The 20,588-nt window shown below is 45.4% G+C and overlaps 1 protein-coding gene across 1 annotated transcript; it reads right to left on the bottom strand.

Moving 5' to 3' along the window:
* Window positions 1-7,941: 7,941 nt before the first annotated feature.
* Window positions 7,942-12,769, bottom strand: LOC139159833 (zinc finger protein 3-like). Its single transcript, XM_070737252.1, has 2 exons — window positions 12,615-12,769; window positions 7,942-9,316 (listed from the first exon to the last, which is right to left on the bottom strand). The coding sequence occupies exons 1-2, from the start codon at window positions 12,733-12,735 to the stop codon at window positions 8,001-8,003; spliced, it is 1,437 nt and encodes a 478-aa protein (XP_070593353.1). The 5' UTR covers window positions 12,736-12,769; the 3' UTR covers window positions 7,942-8,000.
* Window positions 12,770-20,588: the final 7,819 nt, after the last annotated feature.

Genomic DNA, 20,588 nt, shown 5'->3' on the forward strand with positions numbered 1-20,588 from the left:
AGTAATAAAAACAGCATATAAACAATCCAATATTAAAACAGTTAAAAACCCTTATTATAAAACCAAACATACATACAGACATACCATGCATAAAATTGTAAAGGCCTGGGGGAAAGAGTATCTCAGTTCCCCCATGCCTGGTGGCAGAGGTGGATTTTAAGAAGCTTATGAAAGGCAAGAAGGGTGGGGGCAATTCTAATCTCTGGGGGGAGTTGGTTCCAGAGGGCCGGGGCCGCCACAGAGAAGGCTCTTCCCCTGGGTCCCGCCAAGCAACATTGTTCAGTTGACGGGACCTGGAGAAGGCCAACTCTGTGGGCCCTAACTGGTTGCTGGGATTCGTGCGGCAGAAGGCGGTCCCTGAGATAATCTGGTCCGGTGCCATGAAGGGCTTTATAGGTCATAACCAACACTTTGAATTGTGACCGGAAACTGATCGGTAACCAAGGTTGTTTGCTTGTTTGTTGATGCAAGCTTATATACCGCCCTACCCCCAGAGGATTCTGGGCGCCTCACAGCCCAATCGACATAAAATACAGTGGTACCTCTACTTAAGAGCTTAATTCATTTCATGACCAGGTTCTTAAGTAGAAAAGTTTGTAAGTAGAAACAATTTTTCCCATAGGAATCAATGTAAAAGCAAATGATGCGTGCAAACCCATTAGGAAAGAAATAAACGCTTGGAATTTGGGTGGAAGGAGGAGGAAGAGGAGGAGAGTTGCTGCCGAAGGAAGAAGGTGAGGGGAATAAAAAAAAATCCAAAACGTTAAGGCTGAAAAAAAAAGAGGGACTCTGAGGCAGCGAGTAGGAGCATGCGCTTCCCATACACCCGGCGCGGTGCTGCCTCCCATACACTGTGGCAGAGAGAGAAGCCCAGGGGAATGGCAGGAAACTGGCCGGGCCTTCGTGCTTCTCTCAAATTTCCTGGGAAATTTTTCCGGGCTTGAGTTCTTAAGTGGAAAATGGTTCTTAAGAAGAGGCAAAAAAAATCATGGATACCCAGTCCTTATCTAGAAAAGTTCTTAGTAGAGGCCTTCTTAGGTAGAGGTACCACAGTACAATACAAAACCCCGTAAAATACAGTAGAAAACAATTTAAAACTCGCTATGAACTACCAAAACAGCTAAAAAAAACCCATACATCTCTTTTCTGGTTGGATCTTGATGGCGTGCCATCTGATCAAGGACCTCAGACCTGTTGGAAAAGCCAGATCTTTACGGCTTTTCAGAAGACTAGTAGGGTGGGGGGAGTCCAGATCTTGGGAGGTGGCTGGTTCCAAAGAGACGGGGCAGTCACAGAGAAGGCCCTCCCCCATGGCCCCCCAAGCTGACACTGTTTAGCTGGTGGGACTCAGAGAAGGCCAACTCTTCAAGTCCCGCAGTTGAGTGCCTCATAAAAACAAACAAACAAACCCTGTGGGCCCTTATCGGTCCCCGGGAGCTATGTGATAGAAGGTGGTCTTGAAGATAATCTAACCAAAAGATAGTAATAACTGTTGTGTTTGGGCTTGGGCCAGCCGTTGCTCCCACATATGGGAGAAAACAGGGCCGGAAAAGGCGGGGAGAAGCCTTGGTGGGGCCTCTCTAGGAATCTCCTGGGAGGAAACAAGGGCAGAAAAGGCGGGGAGAAGCCTTGGTGGGGCCTCTCTAGGAATCTCCTGGGAGGAAACAGGGCCGGAAAAGGCGGGGAAAAGCCTCGGTGGGGCCTCTCTAGGAATCTCCTGGGAGGAAACTTGTGTTTGGGCCTGGGCCAGCCGTTGCTCCCACAGATGGGAGAAAACAGGGCCGGAAAAGGCGGGGAGAAGTCTCGGTGGGGCCTCTCTAGGAATCTCCTGGGAGGAAACAGGGCCGGAAAAGGCAGGGAGAAGCCTCGGTGGGGCCTCTCTAGGAATCTCCTGGGAGGAAACAAGGGCAGAAAAGGCAGGGAGAAGCCTTGGTGGGGCCTCTCTAGGAATCTCCTGGGAGGAAACAGGGCCGGAAAAGGCGGGGAGAAGCCTCGATGGGGCCTCTCTAGGAATCTCCTGGGAGGAAACAGGGCCGGAAAAGGCGGGGAGAAGCCTCGGTGGGGCCTCTCTAGGAATCTCCTGGGAGGAAAGAGGGCTGGAAAAGGCGGGGAGAAGCCTCGGTGGGGCCTCTCTAGGAATCTCCTGGGAGGAAACTGTTGTGTTTGGGCCTGGGCCAGCCGTTGCTCCCACAGATGGGAGAGATGCGGCACAAAGTGAGTGCGAAAGCCTGGCTGACAGCCAGGAAGACGTGGCAGACAGCCCTGAGGATGAGGCCACTGGTTCAGAGGAGTTGGCAGACAGCACGCAGGACCCAGCAGACAGCCCAGGAGATTTGGCAGGAAAGCCACTCAGACAGTCTATCCTCATTGGATTCCGATGCAGAACAGCTCATCGACATGCGTAGCTGGAGAGCCATGCAAAGGAGGGCTCAATTAAAGGACTATTACGGTGCAGGTTGTCTTTGTTTGCTTTTTCCTGTGCTTTGTATTTGGCTGACTTACGTCTTGCACTATAGTTTATTCCTGACAAGTAGGACTGTTTTTGTTAACCTTTTTCTTTGTTTAATACAAGTTTGCTGATTAGAAAAGCACGTGTGTGTTTGATTTATTTTCCTTGGACTGTTACTAATCGCCCGAGCCCAGTCAGGCAGAACTATAACCAACACCTTGAATTGCATCCAGAGACCAATCGGAAGCCAGTGCTGTAGCGTGGTTTTAGCCTCCAAGGCCTTTGATCATCTTATTTGTTCTTCTCTGAACTTTTTTTCCCCCCAAAGTCTCAACATCTTTTTGGTAGTGTGGTGACCAAAATTGGTGGCAGTATTCCAGGCTTGGTTTTACTAGTGTGGCTTTATAAAGCAGTACTGATACTTCACATCATCTTGATTCCATGCCTCTGTTTCTACAACCAGGATTGCATTAATTTAGAAATGGCAATTCTACAATTTTTAAAATTTAATTTTATTTAAGAATTTTTATTTAAGAAATGTTTGTACTGCCCATCTCATTGGGTGGTTTACAAATAGCAATAGCATTCAGACGTATATACCGCTTCATAGTGCTTTTACAGCCCTCTCTAAGAGGTTTACAGAATCAGCATATTGTCCCCCACCAATTTTACCCAACTCGGAAGGATAGAAGGCTGAGTCAACCTTGAGCGGGTGGTGAGATTTGAACTGCTGAACTACAGCTAGCAGTTACCTGAAGTAGCCTGCAGTGCTGCGCTCTAACCACTGCGCCACCCCGGCTCTGTTAAACATAACACAGTACAAGTAGTACCTCTAGATACGAGCTGCTCCACATGCGAGTATTCCAAGTTATGAGCGAAATTTCTTTTTGACACCCGAGCTCAAATTCGGGATACGAGCCGAGCTTCCACTAGGTGGCGCAAGAATCCTTGCTTCTGGTTATCTCGGAGGGGGAAAACAAAGTCTAAAGCCATTTGTTCCAGATACGAGTTGTTCGACATACGAGCTCCGTTCTGGAACGAATTAAACTCGTATCTAGAGGTACTACTATACTGTATTTAGAAACATTAAAAGAGGCCTTTGTGCCAACAAGTGTATTGCAGATCCATGTCATAGGAGGCACTTTTTATTTATTTATTTATTTATTTATTTATTAATTAATTAATTAATTATTTGGATTTGTATGCCGCCCCTCTCCGAAGACTCAGTGCCAGTCCAAAACTAGCTAAATAAATAAAACCCTGCCCAAATGAACAAGATATCTCTGATTTTGGTTTTTTTTTTTCAAAATGCTTTTCTTTCATCACAGGTGTGCTCTTGCAATTTGGGATAATGATCCCAAACAAAAATGGGGAAAAAATATAGGTAGTCCTTAAGTTACGACCACAACGCTGCTAAGGTAAAAACATTTGTTAACTGAGTTTGCCCCAACTTTATGACTTTTCTTGCCACAGTTGTTAAGTGAGTCACGGCTATTTGGAAAGTTAGCAACCCGGTTGTTAAGTGAATCTGGATTTCCCCTGGATTTTGCCTATCAGAAGGTCACCAAAGTGGATCACAGAATCCTGCAACCATAAATACGAAGCAGTGGCCACATATAGAAACATAGAAGACTGACGGCAGAAAAAAGACCTCATGATCCATCTAGTCTGCCCTTATACTATTTTCTGTATTTTATCTTAGGATGGATATATGTTTATCCCAGGAATGTTTAAATTCAGTTACTGTGGATTTATCTACCACGTCTGCTGGAAGTTTGTTCCAAGGATCTACTACTTTCAGTAAAATAATATTTTCTCATGTTGTTTTTGATCTTTCCCCCAACTAACTTCAGATTGTGTCCCTTGTTCTTGTTCACTTTCCTATTAAAAACACTTCCCTCCTGGACCTTATTTAACCCTTTAACATATTTAAATGTTTCGATCATGTCCCCCCCTTTTCCTTCTGTCCTCCAGACTCTACAGATTGAGTCCATTAAGTCTTTCCTGATACGTTTTATGCTTAAGACCTTCCACCATTCTTGTAGCCCGTCCTTGGAGCCATTCAATTTTGTCAATATCTTTTTGTAGGTGAGGTCTCCAGAACTGAACACAGTATTCCAAATGTGGTCTCACCAGCGCTCTATATAGCGGGATCATAATCTCCCTCTTCCTGCTTGTTATACCTCTAGCTATGCAGCCAAGCATCCTACTTGCTTTCCCTACTGCCCGACTGCACTGTTCACCCATTTTCAGAAATCACTACCCCTAAATCCTTCTCTTCTGAAGTTTTTGCTAACACAGAACTGCCAATACAATACTCAGATTGATTTTTGATTAGGCGCGGCTGCAAAAGTCATCACTTTTTTCGGTGCTGTTGTGACTTTTGAACTGTCACTAAATGAACTGTTGTAAGTTGAGGACTACCTGTCGTTTGTAAAATATGCAAGTGTCATAAAAAATACTTGGAAGTTTCCTTTTTGAATTAAAGGCTTACTTGTAGTACTCAAGTAACTGAATCTGGCAAGTATGCTCATGTAAGGGTCGTAAAAGTTTACCACATTACCCAAATCCGTTTTCACAACTTTTTTTCGTGGTGTTCCTTATGCCAGGGATCTCCAAACTTGGCAACTTTAAGCCTGGTGGACTTGAACTCCCAGAATTCCACTTTGCTGGCTGGGGAATTCTGGGAGTTGAAGTCTGCCAGTCTTAAAGTTGCCAAGCTTGGAGACCCCTGCTTTACACAATTGTTTGTTCCCTTGGAGGCATTTTTTTTGCTGGAAGAAAGGAAGTAAAACGCCATCTGGGTTGTCTAATTTTCCTTGGTTGGCTTTGCCTCTCATAACACCCGATGCAAACAAGACAGGTAGTCCTCAACCTGTATCCATTTGTTTAGTAACTGTTCGAAGTTACTCCTGCACTGAAAAAATGACCTATGATCGGTTTTCACACCTATGACCATAGTTCTCGAGTTACGACCACAACTGAATCCAAAAATTCTGTTGCTGTGTCAGACATTTGGTAAGTGAATTTTGCCCTATGTAACCAATATCTCTGCCATGGTTAATGTTGGTGTTTAACTGACCAACCAAAGTTACGAAGGCATCTAAAAGAGACATATGACACACGACTGTTACAGCCATGGTCAAATTTATTTATTTATTTGATTTCTATGCGGCTCAATTCCCTAGGGCAGTGATGGCAAACCTATGGTGGGGGCGGTTCTAATCTCTGGGGGGGGGGAGTTGATTCCAGAGGGCTGGGGCCACCACAGAGAAGGCTCTTCCCCTGGGGCCCGCCAGCTGACACTGTTCAGTCAATGGGACCCGGAGAAGGTCAACTCTGTGGGATCTTATCGGTCGCTGGGATTCGTGCGGCAGAAGGCAGTTCCGGAGGTATTCTGGTCCGATGCCATGTAGGGCTTTATAGCTCATTACCAACACTAGAATAAAGAATTACATGTATAGAAATGATATAAAAACACTGAGTTTAGAAGAGACACCAATAGTCTAAAAATGTATGGGTATATGTTATCAACCTGTTACAAATGAGATGCATTAGGAATCACCCAGGGAAAGGGAAAGAGGGAGAAAGAAGAAGTAGAAAGGTGAAAGGAAGGAGTGAGGTAAGAAGGGGGGAAGGAGTAAGAGGTAGAGGGAGGAGATGGAGACAGAGGGAGGGGAGTGTAAAGAAATGAAGAAAAACAGACTGATGAACAGTTATATAAAAAAGGTACAAAATAGAATAATGATTTATGACTAGATAAAATTGTATAATTGTGTATGTTACTGATATACTTTTAAGTTCTATGCATTGACATATATAGTGTTCCCTCGATTTTCGCGGGTTCGAACTTCGCGAAAAGTCTGTCTATCTATCTATCTACCTACCTACCTACCTACCTATTAGATTTGTATGCCGCCCCTCTCCGAAGACTCGGGGTGGCTAACAACAATGAAAAGACAATGTAAACAAATCTAATATTAAATATAATCTAAAAAAACCCCATTTAAAGAACCACTCATACATACAAGCATACCATGTATAAATTCTATAAGTCTAGGGGAAGGGAAATTTCAATTCCCCCATGCCTGAAGACAGAGGTGGGTTTTAAGGAGCTTGCGAAAGGCAAGGAGGGTGGGGGCAACTCTGATATCCGGGGGGAGCTGGTTCCAGAGGGTCGGGGCCGCCACAGAGAAGGCTCTTCTCCTGGGTCCCACCAAACGACATTGCTTAGTCGATGGGACCCTGAGAAGGCCAATTCTGTGGGACCTAACCGGTCGCTGGGATTCATGCGGCAGAAGGCAGTCCCGGAGATATTCTGGTCCGATGCCATGAAGGGCTTTATAGGTCATAACCAACACTTTGAATTGTGACCGGAAATTGATCGGCAACCAATGCAGACTGCGGAGTGTTGGTGTGACATGGGCATATTTGGGAAAGCCCATGATTGCTCTCGCAGCTGCATTCTGCACGATCTGAAGTTTCCGAACACTTTTCAAAGGTAGCCCCATGTAGAGAGCGTTACAGTAGTCGAACCTCGAGATGATGAGGGCATGAGTGACTGTGAGCAGTGAGTCCCGGTCCAGGTAGGGCCGCAACTGGTGCACCAGGCGAACCTGGGCAAACGCCCCCCTCGCCACAGCTGAAAGATGTTTCTCTAATGTGAGCTGTGGATCGAGGAGGACACCCAAGTTGCGGACCCTCTCCGAGGGGGTCAATAATTCCCCCCCCCCAGGGTAATGGACAGACAGATGGGATTGTCCTTGGGAGGCAGAACCCACAGCCACTCCGTCTTATCCGGGTTGAGTTTGAGTCTGTTGACACCCATCCAGACCCCAACAGCCACAGTTTTTCAAAAATATTAATTAAAAAATACTTTATTATTTATTTATTATTTATTATTTAGATTTGTATGCCACCCCTCTCCACAGACTCGGGGCGGCTCACAACAAGACACAACTTTGCGGGTTTTTCCCCTATACCACGGTTTTTCCTGCCCGATGACGTCATATATCATCACCAAACTTTTGTCCACATTTAATAAATATTTTTTAAAATAAACTTTAATAAAGAAACATGGTGAGTAATAATCTAAATGGTTGCTAAGGGAATGGGAAATTGCAATTTGGGGGTTTAAAGTGTTAAGGCAGAGGTCCCCAATCTTGGCAACTTTAAGACTTTTAGACTTTAACTCCCAGAATTCTCCAGACAGTTATGCTGGCTCAAGAATTCTGGGAGTTGAAGTCCACAAGTCTTAAAGTTGCCAAGTTTGAAGACTTCTGTGTTAAGGGATGGCTTGTGATATTGACCATAGCCAAAAATAGTGTATTTACTTCCGCATCTCTACTTCGCGGAAATTCAACTTTCGCGGCCGGTCTCGGAACGCATCCCCTGCGAAAATCGAGGGAACGTTGTATATATATATATGGAAATTGGGGGGGGGGGGGGGGATGAAAAAAAAAACCCTCTAAAAAATAAGACAAAAGACTCAGCAACAGAAATTTTAGACTCGATCGTGGTCGTAAGTCTAGGACTACCTATTGACCACTCCTCAAAATTCTGCCTTCCCAGGCATCTTCCCCAAACTGGGGGCATTCGTGTGGTCCTTCACCAAGGTGACACCATGCGCCACGTTAAGATTGTCCCTCGCATGAATTCTCTGATGGGTTTTCAAATTTCCCATCTGGCTGAAGCCTTTTCCGCACTGGGCGCACTTATAGGGCGTCTCCCCAGTGTGGATCCTCTGATGTATCTTCAAAACGTTGGTGTGAGTAAAGCATTTCCCGCACTGGGAGCATTTGTAGGGTCTCTCTCCGGTGTGAGTCCGTTGATGTCTCTTCAGGATCCCCGTTTCCCGGAAGCATTTGTCGCAATGGGAACACTTGTAAGGTTTCTCTCCGGTGTGGATGCGCTGGTGTTTCCTCAACGTCCCCATCAGGTTGAAGCCCTTCCCGCACTGCGAGCACTTGTACGGGGTCTCCCCGGTGTGGATGCGGAGATGCCTCTTCAAAATCCCCGTCTCCCGGAAGCACTTCCCACACTGAGAACATTTATAGGTCTCCCCGGTGTGAATCCTCTCGTGTATCTTCAAACAGTTGGTGTGGCTGAAGCACTTCCCACACTGCGAGCATTTGTAGGGCCTCTCGCCCGTGTGGATCCTTTGGTGGGTCTTCAGGTTTCCCGACTGGTTGAAACACTTCCCACAGTGGGAACATTTGTACGGCTTCTCCCCCGTGTGGATTTTCTGGTGCTGCTTCCAGTATTTGGCTTTATTGAAGCCCTTCCCGCACTGGGAACATTCGTACCAGCCTTCGTCGGTTTTGCATGCGGGAATTTTGCCGAGCGGGTTCACGCCGCTGTTCGTTTTGGCGCATTCAGAAGAGTTATGCGTTTCCCCAAGATGGCCGCTTGGAGAGGCCTTCATGTTATTCACCACTGCGTTGCCAGGGATTTCAAACCTTTTCTCGGTTATGAGGTTTCCCTCTTTTTGATTCGTGCTTGAAGTAACCTGGTAGCCGTCCTCAAACCTCTGAGGATGTTGCTCTAATTTCTCTGTGGAGGTCGCCTCATTCGGCTCCACGCGGTAGAGGTATCTTCTATCGTACTGGGAGAACAAAGACCTATTATTCTCCGGGGAAACAGCGGCCTTTTCAGCAGTAGCAGCAGTAATAAATTCCTGTTGTAATGAAACATCTCGGTCCTCACACCCCACGGAGGGTTTCTTCCGCTGTTCTCTTGACTTGTAACCTCCTTCTTCCCTTTCTACTTTGATTGGCAGGTTCTGTGGGTCTCTCCTACATGTTGACTTTGGTTCCTCTTCTTGATTCTCAGAATTCTTAATCTTGAACTCTGTTCCCAATCTGGTCTCTAGAGGAAGGGGAAGAAATAAAATTAAACCTCCCGTCATTTTCATTCAAGGGAACAAAGAATACACAGGTAGCCAGCACCTTACAAAAAGTTCATTTAGTGACTGTTTACAAAGGCACTGAAAAAAGCGTTGAGTCATTTGGCAACTGACTCACACTCATGACGGGTTGCAGTGTCACAAGATTTATAGAAACATAGAAGACTGACGGCAGAAAAAGACCTCATGGTCCATCTAGTCTGCCCTCATACTATTTCCTGCATTTTATCTTACAATGGATATATGTTTATCCCAGGCATGTTTAAATTCAGTTACTGTGGATTTACCAACCACGTCTGCTGGAAGTTTGTTCCAAGGATCTACTACTATTTTAGTAAAGTAATATTTTCTCAGGTTGCTTTTGATCTTTCCCCCAACTAACTTCAGATTGTGTCCCCTTGTTCTTGTGTTCACTTTCCTATTAAAAACACTTCCCTCCTGAACCTTATTTAACCCTTTAACATATTTAAATGTTTCGATCATGTCCCCCCTTTTCCTTCTGTCCTCCAGATTATACAGATTGAGTTCATTAAGTCTTTCCTGATACATTTTATGCTTAAGACCTTCCACCATTCTTGTAGCCCGTCTTTGGACCCGTTCAATTTTGTCAATATCTTTTTGTAGGTGAGGTCTCCAGAACTGAACACAGTATTCCAAATGTGGTCTCACCAGCGCTCTATATAAGGGGATCACAATCTCCCTCTTCCTGCTTGTTATACCTCTAGCTATGCAGCCAAGCATCCTACTTGCTTTTCCTACCGCCCGACCACACTGCTCACTCATGTTGAGACTGTCAGAAATCACTACACCTAAATCCTTCTCTTCTGAAGTTTTTGCTAACACAGAACTGCCAATACAATGCTCAGATTGAGGATTCCTTTTCCCCAAGTGCATTATTTTACATTTGGAAACATTAAACTGCAGTTTCCATTGCTTTGACCATTTATCTAGTAAAGCTAAGTCATTTACCATATTACAGACCCCTCCAGGAATATCAACCCTATTGCACACTTTAGAGTCATCGGCAAATAGGCAAACCTTCCATACCAATCCTTCCCCTATGTCACTCACAAACATATTAAAAAGAATAGGACCCAGAACAGACCCTTGTGGCACACCGCTTGTAACCTGACTCTGCTCAGAATACTCACCATTATGACCTTTGCATAGTTTTCATATATTTGAGGATGTAAAATTCCATCCTGAAGAAATGCTTAAGTTTTGTTTTCTTGAATTCACTTTCGTCTCCTTGAAAAAACTCACAAAAGCTCATTGTTTTAAGTCAAGGATAGGCAAAGTTGGCTCTTCTATGACTTGTGGACTTCAACTCCCAGAATTCCTGAACCAATCCTGCTAGCTCAGGAATTCTGGGAGTTGAAGTCCAGATGTCATAGAGGAGCCAACTTTGCCTACCCCTATTCTAAGTAAAAATGTAACCATATATGATGGGGCTAATGTGTTGCTTCTTGACAGTTTGTAACCCACCACGACAGACTAGCTGAGGTAGGAATGGGACAAAGTGGGGTTTGCAAACAGTTGACTTAGAGCAGTGTTTCCTAACCTTGGCAACTTGAAGATATTTGGACTTCAACTCCGAGAATTCCCCAGGCAGCGAATGCTGGCTGGGGAATTCTGGGAATTGAAGTCCAAATATCTTCAAGTTGCCAAGGTTGGGAAACACTGACTTAGAGAATAAAACTTTGATCTTTATATTCTGAAAGTCTCTTGGGAAATATTTGAATTTCTACAAACATATACATATAAACATATCAATAACATATATAATTATACATTTTATCCAACTGACCATGAATCAATATCCTATTTTGCACCTATTCTATGCTGTTATTTATCAGTCTATTTTTTTCTCATTTCTTTACACTCCCCTCCTATCTCCATCTCCTCCTCCTATCTTCTTACTCCTTCTCTGCTCCTGCCTCCTTCCCTCATCTCCTTCTCTTCTCTCTACCCTTCCTACTCCCTTTCTCCCTCCTAACCTTTCCCTGAGTGATCCTAATTCTAATTCATTTTATATTTAACAGACTGATAACATATTCCTGTACATATTTAAATTATCCGTGTCCCTTCTAAACTCATTGTTTCTTATATCATATCTATACATGTAATTCTTTATTCTAGGTATATATACTGTTAATCGAATGCTGCTTCATCAGAATTGAGGTGACTTGATCGAAGTGTATAAAATCATGCATGGGATAGAAAAGTGGATAGAGAAAAAATATTTTCTCTATCACACAATACTAGGACGAGGGGGCACTCCCTAAAGCTCATAGGTAAGAAAGCGAGGACAAATCAAGGGAAATATCTCTTCACCCAGAGGGCCATTGGTTTATGGAATTCACTTCCAGAAGAGGTCGTGACAGCTGTCAGCCTGGATAGCTTCAGGGCAGGATTAGACAGATTCATGGATGCCAAGTGTATCGGGGGTTATTGAAACAGATGTTCAAGTGCCGCCTCTATGTTGGTTAAGGCAGGCAGGATTCCCTTGAGTACCATTTGTTGGGGATCAAGGGAAAGGGAGGGTCTTGCCATCTATTTCTGCTCAAGATCCCCATGGACAATTGGTGGGCCACTGTTTGACACAGAATGCTCTGCTCGATGGGCTGTGGCCCGATTCAGCATGGCCCTTCTTATTTGTTTATTTGTTTATTTATTAGATTTGTATGCCGCCCCTCTCCATAGACTTGCGGCGGCTCACAACAATAACAAAGACAATGTAAGAACAAATCTAATAATTTTAAAAAACACTAAAACCCCCATTATTAAAAGCAAGCATACACCCAAACATACCATGTATAAACTGTATAGGCCCGGGGGAGATGTCTCAGTTCCCCCATGCCTGACGGCAGAGATGGGTCTTAAGAACTTTACAAAAGGCAAGGCGGGTCGGGGCAGTTCTGATCTCCGGGGGGAGCTGGTTCTAGAGGGTTGGGACCACCACAGAGAAGGCTCTTCTCCTGGGTCCCGTCAAATGGCATTGTTTGGTCAACGGGACCCGGAGAAGGCCAACTCTGTGGGACCTAACCGGTCGCTGGGATTCGTGCGGCAGAAGGCAGTCCCGGAGATATTCTGGTCCAATGCCATGAAGGGCTTTATAGGTCATAACCAACACTTTGAATTGTGACCGGAAATTGATCGGCAACCAATGCAGACTGCGGAGTGATGGTGTATGTTCCCTTCTTGAAAGGAAAACTGGATCCTTTGCTATGATGGTTGGATTAATGCATTGTTTCTCCTTACCTAAACTATCTATGTCCTCACGTTTCTCTTGCAGGACTTGCCAGGCGACGGGTTGTTGAACTGGCGGTGTCGTCTTCCACTCGGTTGCCTGCGAAGAGGCCTCGGTCTCCTTGAGACCCATGAATTCCTATAAAGAATAAGAGGCAGCCAAGACCTTCCCATCAGAGATTTTGCTGCAGAAAAACAGGATTAAGGTAAAGCTTCACATTCGCCTGCAAAATCCGGAACAATTAGTATCACAAAAATCAGGCCACTGAACAAGGTTTACAGTCAACAAACTCAAACTCAACCCAGACAAGACGGAGTGGCTGTGGGTCTTGCCTCCTAAGGACAATTCCATCTGTCCGTCCATCACCCTGGGGGGGAACTATTGACCCCCACAGAGAGGGTCCGCAGCTTGGGCGTCCTCCTCGATCCACAGCTGACATTGGAACATCATCTTTCGGCTGTGGCGAGGGGGGCGTTTGCCCAGGTTCGCCTGGTGCACCAGTTGCGGCCCTATTTGGACAGGGAGTCATTGCTCACAGTCACTCATGCCCTCATCACCTCGAGGTTCGATTACTGCAACGCTCTCTACATGGGGCTACCTTTGAAAAGTGTTCGGAAACTCCAGATCGTGCAGAACGCGGCCGCGAGAGCCATCGTGGGGCTTCCCAGATTCGCCCACTTATCTACAACACTCCGTGACCTGCATTGGCTGCCGATCAGTTTCCAGTCACAATTCAAAGTGTTGGTCATGACCTTTAAAGCCCTACATGGCATTGGACCAGAGTACCTCCAGAACCGCCTGCTAACACACGAATCCCAGCGGCCGATAAGGTCCCACAGAGTTGGCCTTTTCCAGGTTCCGTTGACTAAACCAGTGTTTCCCAACCAGTGTGCCGCGGCACACTAGTGTGCTGCGGGACATGGTCAGGTGTGCCACGAGCCCGGCCTGGCTGGAGCTTCCCTGGTGGTGACGGGAACTTAACTTTTGGGGCTCGGTGGGAGGGCACCGGCCACTGTTGTTTCTAAGCTGCGTGGTCGTGTGCCCGCACAGTCATTAGGAAACCCTCCCCCCGCAGAAATTTTTGAAGTGGCGCAAAGCCACGCAGTCCTGAATCGCTCGCTTCTCTGGCCAGCAAAGTCGGCTGCCCGGGAAAGTGCCGCCTTTGAAAAGCATGCGTTTAAAAAGCGTGCCGTTTTCCCAGGCAGCCGGCTTGCTGGCCGGAGAAGCGAGCGATCCGGGACTGCGTGGCTTTGCGCCGTGATGACAACGGTGCCGTGGTGGCCTCCAAGTGCCGCCCTTCGTGGCGCCCCACCACCCGTTCCTGCAGGTAGAAGTCAGGTGGAGTACCGGGAGGCGGTGCGTGGCCGGGCGCTGAGCGCCATAGACACCTGGGAGGGCAAAGGGTTGGATTTGGCTGCTGCCTCTTAGGCGGAGGCGAAGGCAATGGCGGAGTTTGCGCTGGGGCCATGCGGGGCCGCTGATCCAGGGGGCCGCGGAACGGCAAGCCGCCCTCCACTCTCTCTCCGCTCTCTCTTTCTCTCTATGTTGCCGGCGTGGTGCACGAGAGAGAAAGAGAGAGAGAGAGGAAGGAGGGTTAGAGAGAAAGCAAGAGAGAAAGAGGAAGAGAGAAGGAAAGCGAGAGAGAGAAAGAGAGAGAGAAAGCAAGGGAGAGAGAAAGAATAAAAGAGATAGCAAGAGAGACAGAAAGAGAGAGAGAAAGAATGCAAGAGAGAGAAAGCGAGAAAGAAGGGAAGGAGGGCAAGAGAAAGCAAAAAAGAGAGGAAGGAAGGAAGAAAGAAAGAGGGATGGAGAGAGAGGGAAAGAAAGAGATAGGGGAGAAATAGGGCGAAAGGGAGGAAGAGAGGGGTTTTTTGTCCAAACATTTTTAGCCCCTCCCCCCCGCTCACCCCCCCCCCCGCTCAGTGTTCCCCAGGATTTTGTAAGTGTGAATAATGTGCCGTGGCTCAAAAAAGGTTGGGAAACACTGGACTAAACAATGTCGTCTGGCGAGCCCCAGGGGAAGAGCCTTCTCTGTGGCGGCCCCAGCCCTCTGAAATCAACTCCCCCCGGAGATTAGAACTGCTCCCACTCTCCTTGTCTTCCATAAACTACTTAAGACCCACCTATACCACCAGGCATGGGGGATTTGAGACATCTTTCCCCCAGGCTTATTATAATTTATGTTTGGTATGTATGTGCTGTTTGGTTTTTAATTATGATAGGGTTTTTAGTTTTTTAATATTAGATTTCTGCCATTATAATATTGTTTTTATCGTTGTTGTGAGCCGCCCCGAGTCTTCGGAGAGGGGCGGCATACAAATCTTATTATTATTATTATTATTATTATTTTACTTCTGCATGCGTACACGGGCCCACATAGCACAACAAGCAAACCGGAAGTGCGTTTTCCTGAACTTCCGGTTCGCCTGTTTGGGCCTTTTTTTAACCTACCAGGTTGGAGAAAGGCTGTTTTTTGCACTCCAGGGCTTCAGGAAGCTTCCCGGAACCCTCCGGAGTGCAAAACACCTAGGAATTCTGGGAATTGAAATCCACCCATCTGAAGTTTGCCAAGATTTAAAAGGAACAGGAGAAGCAGCCCCCAATCTGGTAACAAGCAAGTTGTTTGACATACACACCTCTCTCGCCGCCGTTTGGACCATCCCAAAAAACTGGCTGGATTCGCTCGAGGATTTGATTTCATGTCCTAAAGGTGAGAATCGAGACGTTACAATAACTCATTATTTACCCTTTCCCTCTTTGCTGGTTAGAACTATAACAGAGTAAAAAATTTGTCATTTTTAATGCACAGTACTGAATAAGACAGAATCCTTGCAGAATAATTTTTATAAACGATGGGAAAACCCTCGATTTTGAAATCTGCCTGTATCAAACTTTTACGTTTTTGATGCTTAACTGCTTTTAGAGCAAGGTTTCTAGACCAGGAAACATCCAGATGTACAGTGTTCCCTTGATTTTCGTGGGGGATGCGTTCCGAGACCGCCCACGAATGTCGAATTTCCGCGAAGTAGAGATGTGGAAGTAAATACACTATTTTTGGCTATGAACAGTATCACAAACCTTCCCTTAACACTTTAAGCCAGCGGTCCCCAAACTACGGCCCGCGGGCCACATGCGGCCCGCTGAGGCCATTTATCTGGCCTGCGGGTCTTTTCCAAGGCCGCACTGGAAAAGCAGTGAGAACGTCCCCCTCAATCTCATCTCACCTGAGGTAAAGTAAGGCTTGCCGAAAGCCGAGCTGGGCACAACACACACACCTACGTGCACACACCGCCTCCTCCTCTTTGAGTTGCTAGCTCCTGTTTTCTGAATGGGGATTGAATGGGAGTCCGGGGGTTGGAGGGTGGAGGCTTGTCGGATGAGTCCTCCGCGGGGAGAGAAGAGGGAGGGTGAAAGAGGGAAAAGAGAGAGAGAGAAGTGGAGACAGAGAAAGAAAGGCGAAAAGAAGGGAAAAAGAGCGAGGGAAAGAGAAGTGGAGAGGAAGGAAGGATGGAGGGAAGGAAGGAAGGGGGAGAAAGAGAGGGAGAGAGAAAGAGAGGGAGGGAGGAAGAGAGATAGCAAGAGAGAGTGAGAAAGAGACAGAGAGAGCAAGAGACAGAAAGAAAGCAAGAGAGAGCAAGAGACAAAGAGAGAAAGAAAGCAAGAGAGAGAGAGCAAGAGAGAGAGAAAGAAAGCAAGAGAGAAAGAGAGAAAGAGAGTGAGTGAGAGAGAAAAAAATAAGGTATGTGCAGTGTGCAAAGAAATCTGTTCATAAGTTTTTTTATAGTCCGGCCCTCCAACAGTCAGAGGGACAGTGAACTGGCCCCCTGTGTAAAAAGTTTGGGGACCCCTGCTTTAAGCCCCTAAATTGCAATTTTCCATTCCCTTAGCAACCATTTAGATTATTACTCACCATGTTTATTTATTAAAGTTTATTTTAAAAAATATTTATTAAAGACAGACAAAAGTTTGACAATGACATATGACGTCATCGGGCGGGAAAAACCGTAGTATAGGGAAAAAACCCGTGAAGTATTTTTTAATTAATATATTTGAAAAACCGTGGTATAGACTTTTCGCGAAGTTTGAACCCGTGAAAAGCGAGGGAACACTGTATGACTTCTGAACTTCAAATCTCAGAATTCCTCAGCCTTCTATAAAAATTTTGGGAGTTGAAAGTCTACATATCAGAGAGCTGTCAAGAATGGAATAGAATAGAATAGAATTCTTTATTGGCCAAGTATGAATGGAAACACAAGGAATTTGTCATTGGTGCATATGCTCTTAAGTGTGCATAAAAGATACATTTGTCAAGAATCAGGAGGTACAACATGATTAATGATTGTCATAGGGGTCAAATAAGCAATCAGGAAACAATCAATATTAATATAAATCGTAAGGATACAAGCAACAAGTTACAGTCCTACAGTCATAAGTGGGAGGAGATGGGTGATAGGAATGATGAGAAGACTAATAGTAATAGTAATGCAGCCTTAGTGAATGCTTGGCTGCATAGCTAGAGGTATAACAAGCAGGAAGAGGGAGATTGTGATCCCGCTGCATAGAGCGCTGGTGAGATTCCACATTTGGAATACAGTACTGTGTTCAGTTCTGGAGACCTCACCTACAAAATTGATAAAATTGAACGGGTCCAAAGACGGGCTACAAAAATGATGGAAGGTCTTAAGCATAAAACTTATCAGGAAAGACTTAATGAACTTAATCTGTATAGTCTGGAGGACAGAAGGGAAAGGGGGGGAACATGATCGAAACATTTAAATATATTAAAGGGTTAAATAAGGTTCATGAGGGAAGTGTTTTTAATAGGAAAGTGAACCCAAGAACAAGGGGGCACAATCTGAGGTTAGTTGGGGGAAAGAGGTAAAAGTAACATGAGAAAATATTATTTTACTGAAAGAGTAGTAGATGCTTGGAACACACTCCCAGCAGAGGTGGTTGGTAAATCCACAGTAACTGAATTTAAACATACCTGGGATAAACATATATCCATCCTAAGATAAAATACAGGAAATAGCATAAGGGCAGACTAGGTGGACCATGAGGTCTTTTTCTGCCGTCAATCTTCTATGTTTCTATGTAATAGTAATGCATCCTTAGTGAATAGTTTGACAGTGGTGAGGGAATTATTTGTTTAGCAGAGTGATGGCATTCATAGAAACATAGAAGACTGACGGCAGAAAAAGACCTCATGGTCCATCTAGTCTGCCCTTATACTATTTCCTGTATTTTATCTTACAATGGATATATGTTTATCCCAGGCATGTTTAAATTCAGTTACTGTGGATTTACCAACCATGTCTGCTGGAAGTTTGTTCCAAGCATCTACTACTCTTTCAGTGAAATAATATTTTCTCACGTTGCTTTTGATCTTACCCCCAACTAACTTCAGATTGTGTCCCCTTGTTCTTGTGTTCACTTTCCTATTAAAAACACTTCCCTCCTGAACCTTATTTAACCCTTTAACATATTTAAATGTTGCGATCATGTCCCCCCTTTTCCTTCTGCCCTCCAGACTATACAGATTGAGTTCATTACGTCTTTCCTGATACATTTTATGCTTAAGACCTTCCACCATTCTTGTAGCCCGCCTTTGGACCCGTTCAATTTTGTCAATATCTTTTTGTAGGTGAGGTCTCCAGAAATGAACACAGTATTCCAAATGTGGTCTCACCAGCACTCTATATAAAGGGATCACAATCTCCCTCTTCCTGCTTGTTATACCTCTAGCTCTGCAGCCAAGCATCCTACTTGCTTTTCCTAATGCCCGACCACACTGCTCACCCATTTTGAGACTGTCAGAAATCACTACCCCTAAATCCTTCTCTTCTGAAGTTTTTGCTAACACAGAACTGCCAATGCAATACTCAGATTGAGGATTCCTTTTCCCCAAGTGCATTATTTTACATTTGGAAACATTAAACTGCAGTTTCCATTGCTTTGACCATTTATCTAGTAAAGCTAAATCATTTACCATATTACAGACCCCTCCAGGAATATCAACCTTATTGCACACTTTAGATTCATCGACAAATAGGCAAACCTTCCCTACCAAACCTTCCCCTATTCGGGGGAAAAACTGTTCTTGTGTCTAGTTGTCTTGGTGTGCAGTTCTCTACAGCGACGTTTTGAGGGCAGGAGTTGAAACAATGTAGATCCAGGATGCGAGGGGCCAGGAAGGAAAATCTGCTTTAGATTTTGTTCATCACAAAGAGACTGTCCTCCTCCTCCTCTTCTTCTTCCTCCTCCTCCCACCCAATTTCTGAGCTTTTATTTCTTTCCTAATGGGTTTGCATGCATTATTTGCTTTTACATTGATTCCAATGGGAAAAATTGCTTCTACTTACGAACGTTTCTACTTAAGAACCTGGTCACGGAACGAATTAAGTTCTTAAGTAGCGGTACCACTGTATCATGTTAACATTATAAGACTCTTCTCTTTGTTAAACATTCAGTGTATTTTTACTTCTCTCGTTTATACATTTTTACTGCATTGCCAATGTGTTTTATACAGGATGTTCTTACCCAGAGGGCTGATTTCCACTTCTTCATTTTCCCTCTTCAAAGCCTCCGCGGTCTCTTTCTCTGAATATAAGAAATCGACAGGTTCTTCATTCATTGAGCCCTGAAAGAGTAACACACTCCTTCTCACAACAACGCGACTCCTTTGCTCCCTGTCACACAAAAGTCTCTCAGGGGTCCCACAAGGATTGGTGAAGGTCAACCAAGCTACAGTTTTAACCCAGCCCTAACCATTTTGGATTAGTACGGGCGGCCCTCAAGTTATAGGACTGCAATAGCCCTTAGACCAGGGTTTCTCAACCTTGGCAGTTTGAAGATGTGTGGACTTCAACTCCCAGAATTCCCCAGCCAGCGTTGCTGGCTGTGGAATTCTGGGAGCTGAAGTCCACACATGTCCAGTCAATGAAGCAGTGGAAGTGATGTGCCGGTGCCTGGAGGCTGTTGGGACCTGGATGGGCATCAACAGACTCAAACTCAACCCGGATAAGACGGAGTGGCTGTGGGTTTTGCCTCCCAAGGGCAACTCCATCTGTCCTTCCATTACCCTGGGGGGGGGGGAGTATTGACCCCCTCAGAGAAGGTCCACAACTTGGGCGTCCTCCTCGATCCACAGCTCACATTAGAGAAACATATTTCAGCTGTGGCGAGGGGGGCGTTTGACCATGTTCGCCTGGTGCACCAGTTGCGGCCCTATCTGGATTGGGACTCACTGCTCACAGTCGCTCATGCCCTCATCACCTTGAGGCTCGACTACTGTAACGCTCTCTACATGGGGCTACCTTTGAAAAGTGTTCGGAACCTTCAGATCGTGCAGAATGCAGCTGCGAGAGCAATCATAGGCTTCTCTAAGTATGCCCATGTTACTCCAACACTCCGCAGTCTGCATTGGTTGCCGATCAGTTTCCAGTCACAATTCAAAGTGTTTGTTATGACCTATAAAGCCCTACATGGCATCGGACCAGAATATCTCCGGGACCGCCTTCTGCCGCACGAATCCCAGCGACCGGTTAGGTCCCACAGAGTGGGCCTTCTCCAGGTCCCGTCGACTAAACAATGTTGTCTGGCGGGACCCAGGGGAAGAGCCTTCTCTGTGGTGGCTCCGACCCTCTGGAACCAGCTCCCCCCAGAGATTAGGATTGCCCCCACCCTCCTTGCCTTTCGGAAACTCCTTAAAACCCACCTCTGCCGTCAGGCATGGGGGAATTGAAACATCTCCCCCTTGCCCATGTAGTTTCTGTGTATGATTTGACTGTGTGCTTGTTTTTTTATATATTGGGGTTTCTTTTGGATTTTTTAAGCTAAAACTGTAATTTAGATTGCTAAATATTAGATTTATTACTATGTATTGTTGTGAGCCGCCCCGAGTCTACAGAGAGGGGCGGCATATAAATCCAATAAATCTAATCTAATCTAATCTTCAAACTGCCAAGGTTGAGACAACACTGCCT

This window comes from Erythrolamprus reginae, chromosome 2 (assembly GCF_031021105.1).
Source record: "Erythrolamprus reginae isolate rEryReg1 chromosome 2, rEryReg1.hap1, whole genome shotgun sequence".
In the NCBI taxonomy this organism is placed as follows: Eukaryota; Metazoa; Chordata; class Lepidosauria; order Squamata; family Dipsadidae; genus Erythrolamprus; species Erythrolamprus reginae.